The following is a 4,383-nucleotide window of genomic DNA, read 5'->3' as shown; positions in this document are numbered from 1 at the left end:
TGTAGCAATTAATACCTGGCGATATGGGTTGAGTCCTCTCTCCTTCATAAATGATTCCATTAACATTAAATGATATAGATATAGAGAACAAGTAGTTCAGATTAGGATCTAATCCTCCTATTAGACCTTCAGTAGTATCACCTGGGAATACTCTCATTCCTGTCTCTACTTGTCTCTTCTTTCTTGAGGAGCTACTGGTTGACTCATAATAGACAGTATAATGGCTAGCTCCAGGAACTGAACTCCAGACAGCTATCACTGCTGTAGAACTGAACTTTGTTACAGAAAAGTATTGACTTACAATTGCAACTATATACTAAGATAATAATTATAATCTTTCAATAATTCCTTACAAATTTGAGCAGTAGTGTATTCTCTATCAGTCCATTCTCCTGGTCCAATACTAGTATATGCTCTCACTCCAATAGTATAACTAGTATTAGGTATCAATCCTACTATACTGTAATAAGTGTTAGTAGTATTAGTTATATTGTATGGACCAGTACTGGTAGACTCTCTATATCTTATCTCATATACTGTAATGATACCATTAAGTATTGTAGGAGGATTCCATGAGATACTGATTTTAGTTGGTACCCTTGCATATAGATCAGATATCAGACCAGGAACTGTGTTAAGATCATGTTAAACTGATCAATATCTCATTGACTTACTTGATTCATCGGCTAATTGTATTTTTTGGGTAACAGGCCCATTCATATTATAATTATAAGGTATTATACTCACAGTATAGTTAGTATATGGTATTAATCCTGTGAGATTATACATTCTGTTGTCTCCTCCAGTGATATTAACAGTATAACTAGTGTTTGAAGTGATGTTAGTGTATGTGAGGTAGTATCCAGTGATTGGTCCATTCCTTCCATTGCAAGGTACTTCATCCCATGAGACAGTCATTGACACTGACTCTACTGATGAGAATATAATATCATCCACTGGTGCAGTAGGGGCTAGAGAGAATAAAACAATAATAATGAATTAATAAATAGGGGCATACCAGATGAAAGTGTAGTAGTTACATTGCTAACATTAAAATCTACCATATCATCTCCATATACTCCAATAAGATCAAAGGTACATTGACTGTAAGGAGGTATACCAGTTGAAGTATGTGATGATGAAACTGATATTTCACTATTACTAGTGAGTGATGATTCACATGCTCTACTACATCTCCTATTAATACTATAACTAATTGGTACTACAGCAGTTGGTGGACTCCATGTTAATGTAATGGTAGAAGCTGCAATTAGAGTGGTCATAAAATCAGTAACCACTGGATCACCTAAAAATAATACATAAATTACTTTAATTTGATTAAGTATCTTTACGTACTAATTGTCAACATAACTGAAGCATTACCACTAGGTAGAGAAGCTGATCCATAAGTTACTACATAGAAAGTGTATGTAATCCCTTGAAACAATCCTGATGTTATATTGATTGTTGTTGATACAGTAGTGCCTACACTAACAGGAGTATTACTAAACAGTTGATAGTAGACCTCATAACCAGTAGCTCCTGATACAGTAGACCAGGAGAGTCTTACATGAGCTAAACCAGTACTTAATCTTGTAGCAGTTAAACCAGTTGGAGTATCAGATACTGAAAATATATTGAATTAATAAGCAATAATAAAACAGACCTGATAAATTAAATGATGTGGTACTACTTAGTGCCAGAACACCTCCTATAACACCATTATCACCATCCTCTACTCTGTCATTAGAAACAGTACACTGATAGTTACCAGCTTCTCTCAGTCTCACTGTTACTGTCACTTGTGTAGTAGAATTTGGCCCATTCACTATCACACGAGACAGTTCCGTAGATATTCCATTCCCATTCACTGAACAACTGACAGTAGTAGGAGGACCATTAGAGACATTAAAACTGAGACTGAAGACTGGAGGAGTAGCTAATCTACTAGTGGAGAGGAGAGAGAACTGCATAGTAGGATCAGCATCAGGACCATCTGTAAAAGAAATGCATTAATTATAGTCTATATTCATCACATACCATTGCCATCATATACATCATCAGTATATGCTCCAACCACTAGTGTATGAGTCACTCCATTCTCATCAGGAATGATACACGTGTATAAACCTTCATATCCTGATAGTCCATCACTTCTAGCTAGTGCAATCTGACCACTGAATCTCTTACTAAAAACTGGTTCTGGAACTCCTGATGCAGCATCAAATTCTCCATCAAATAAAGGTACTTCAGTTCCATTAGGATAATACCACACTCCAATATTAGTACTAGTGTTAGCACTCTGACACCACAAAGCATCATTAGTATTTCCAGCATCATGATTCTGATCAGTATTATAAAACTGGCTAGCATATATCATAGAGTAATCAGGTATTATCCTGTTCACAAAAGGTAGATATAGTTGAACACCTACATCAGGTGAGTAACCAATAAAAATCATTAAGTTTATATTCTTACCATTACTAGGCAGGTTATCAGGTTGCTGTCCTTCAACTCTCAACAGGAGGAAGCCAGCAAGAAGAAGCAATGCCCTCAACATCTTCACAAAATAGACACAAAAATGAACAGTCAACAGTATTCAATTTCATGTTTAGTGTATAGCGTGTGTGTTTCTTATTTGCTATCTCACATGTGAAAACATAACGTGTGTTTACCCCATTAAGAAAGCAATGCCAGCATACGTTTCATTTACAAAACCAGAACATGCATTAATAATAGTCATTGATTCTAATGCCAAAACATGAACTGTCTTATGACCATTACAGCATTGACTCATCATACACTGATTGTTTGTTATAGCATAAATAAATGAATGTATTATGATACAAAAGTATTTCCCAAAAAAGCACTACAGTGGGAAAAGATCTGATGCTAACCAAATTTGTAAAAATGGACATACATGTACATACACTTTATAATGAATAACACATGACACACACACACACACACCAAATGTTAAATTGATGTACACAATCCTTAATTGACACTAACTACCGTGTAACGGAAAATTTTCGTGGCCCAAAATTTTTGTGGATCTGTCCAAAAATCAATTTCGTGGCTTTAATTTTCGTGGTTTTCTACAATTCGGCCATCTTAAACCGTATAAATTGATTTTCGCAGATTCTATTTTCGTGGGTTTTGAAAAAAACGCGAAATCAACGAAAATTTTATGCCACAAAAATTTTCCGCTATACGGTACTTACAAAAATTGTATATGCCTGTTTGTGGAGACAAGGCTAATTTAAATAATTGTTTTTATTGATTTTCCTGCTCTGCTTCTACAGTGTAGTTGTTCTGTGGAGGTTCAAGTGATGACAAGTTCAAAGGTGATTCATGTATAGAGGAAGCCAGCAAGAAGAAGCAATGTCCTCAACATCTTCACAGGAAACTTAAACTCTTCCTACATAAGGTTATAACATCAGGAAACACATGTCATGGAAGTTTATGCAACAGTTAATACACCACCACCTCCTTGTTCCTTCCTTTACAAAACTTGTACATTCAGTTTCATAGTATATAAATAAATGAACACTTAATAATAATATGAAAGTTACTTCCTATAAGAGCACTGCAGTTAGGATCAAGGGCAACTTTGCAAGGGAAAACTCTTCAGAAAAGGATCTGATACTAGCAAATACTTACTTGTACTTTGAAAAAAAATAACTGTATTAATAATATTAATAATAGCAGACACACACAGAATTTTATTTTTTGTAAAATTTGGTATACTCAATGATGACGTAATAAACTGCTGTTCTATTTTTGCTACTTTAAAGTTTAAATCTATGACAAAGACACACTTTAATGTTGTATTGTGCACCAAATCATGAAACTGTTGGTATTTTATATTCAGCAGGTGGAGTATATAGACTCAGGCCCAGCTGTATCATATATTGGCTCATCAGTTGATCTATTATAAATAACAATAATAATAATAATAATAATAATAAAAATAATTGTATTTTATATAACTGACTGTGCTTCTTGTACTGTAGCATACATGTATGTTGGACTATCCTTCATTGATAGATCATCAGCAGTACTGTATGTGTGGGTGTGTATAATATAAACACAATCTGATAATCAATAGTATAACTAACTTTGTAGTATAAGCTGGACTGCATTCCATTTCAATCTCCTCATCTGGTTTTCTATGTAATTGTAAACTACTACAAATTTTAACATTAATTATAATAGTAAATAAATGTACCTCTTTTGATTAATATTAGCTCTTTTATTATATACAACCAGTACCAGTATAATGATTATAGATACAGCCAATAGTGATGCTAATACTGTCACACCAACTATCCATCCAGTAATAGTTCCTCCACTATCCACTAATACAGTAGTTGACACAGT

General features: G+C 34.1%; 1 protein-coding gene and 1 long non-coding RNA gene across 2 annotated transcripts; both read right to left on the bottom strand.

The window, feature by feature from the left end:
* Positions 1-929: 929 nt before the first annotated feature.
* LOC109587909 (uncharacterized) lies at positions 930-2,560 on the bottom strand. Its single transcript, XM_020004126.1, has 6 exons — positions 2,479-2,560; positions 2,308-2,430; positions 1,667-1,927; positions 1,357-1,626; positions 1,227-1,306; positions 930-971 (listed from the first exon to the last, which is right to left on the bottom strand). The coding sequence occupies exons 1-6, from the start codon at positions 2,558-2,560 to the stop codon at positions 930-932; spliced, it is 858 nt and encodes a 285-aa protein (XP_019859685.1).
* Positions 2,561-3,719: 1,159 nt separating this feature from the next.
* On the bottom strand, positions 3,720-4,251 carry LOC109587913 (uncharacterized). Its single transcript, XR_002187870.1, has 4 exons — positions 4,232-4,251; positions 4,122-4,187; positions 3,998-4,063; positions 3,720-3,931 (listed from the first exon to the last, which is right to left on the bottom strand). It is a non-coding gene; the product is annotated as an uncharacterized LOC109587913 (long non-coding RNA).
* Positions 4,252-4,383: the final 132 nt, after the last annotated feature.

The sequence above is a fragment of the Amphimedon queenslandica genome, unplaced genomic scaffold (assembly GCF_000090795.2).
Source record: "Amphimedon queenslandica unplaced genomic scaffold, v1.1 AMPQUscaffold_12394, whole genome shotgun sequence".
Lineage (NCBI taxonomy): Eukaryota > Metazoa > Porifera > Demospongiae > Haplosclerida > Niphatidae > Amphimedon > Amphimedon queenslandica.
This window is presented reverse-complemented; position numbering and strand designations above follow the sequence as displayed.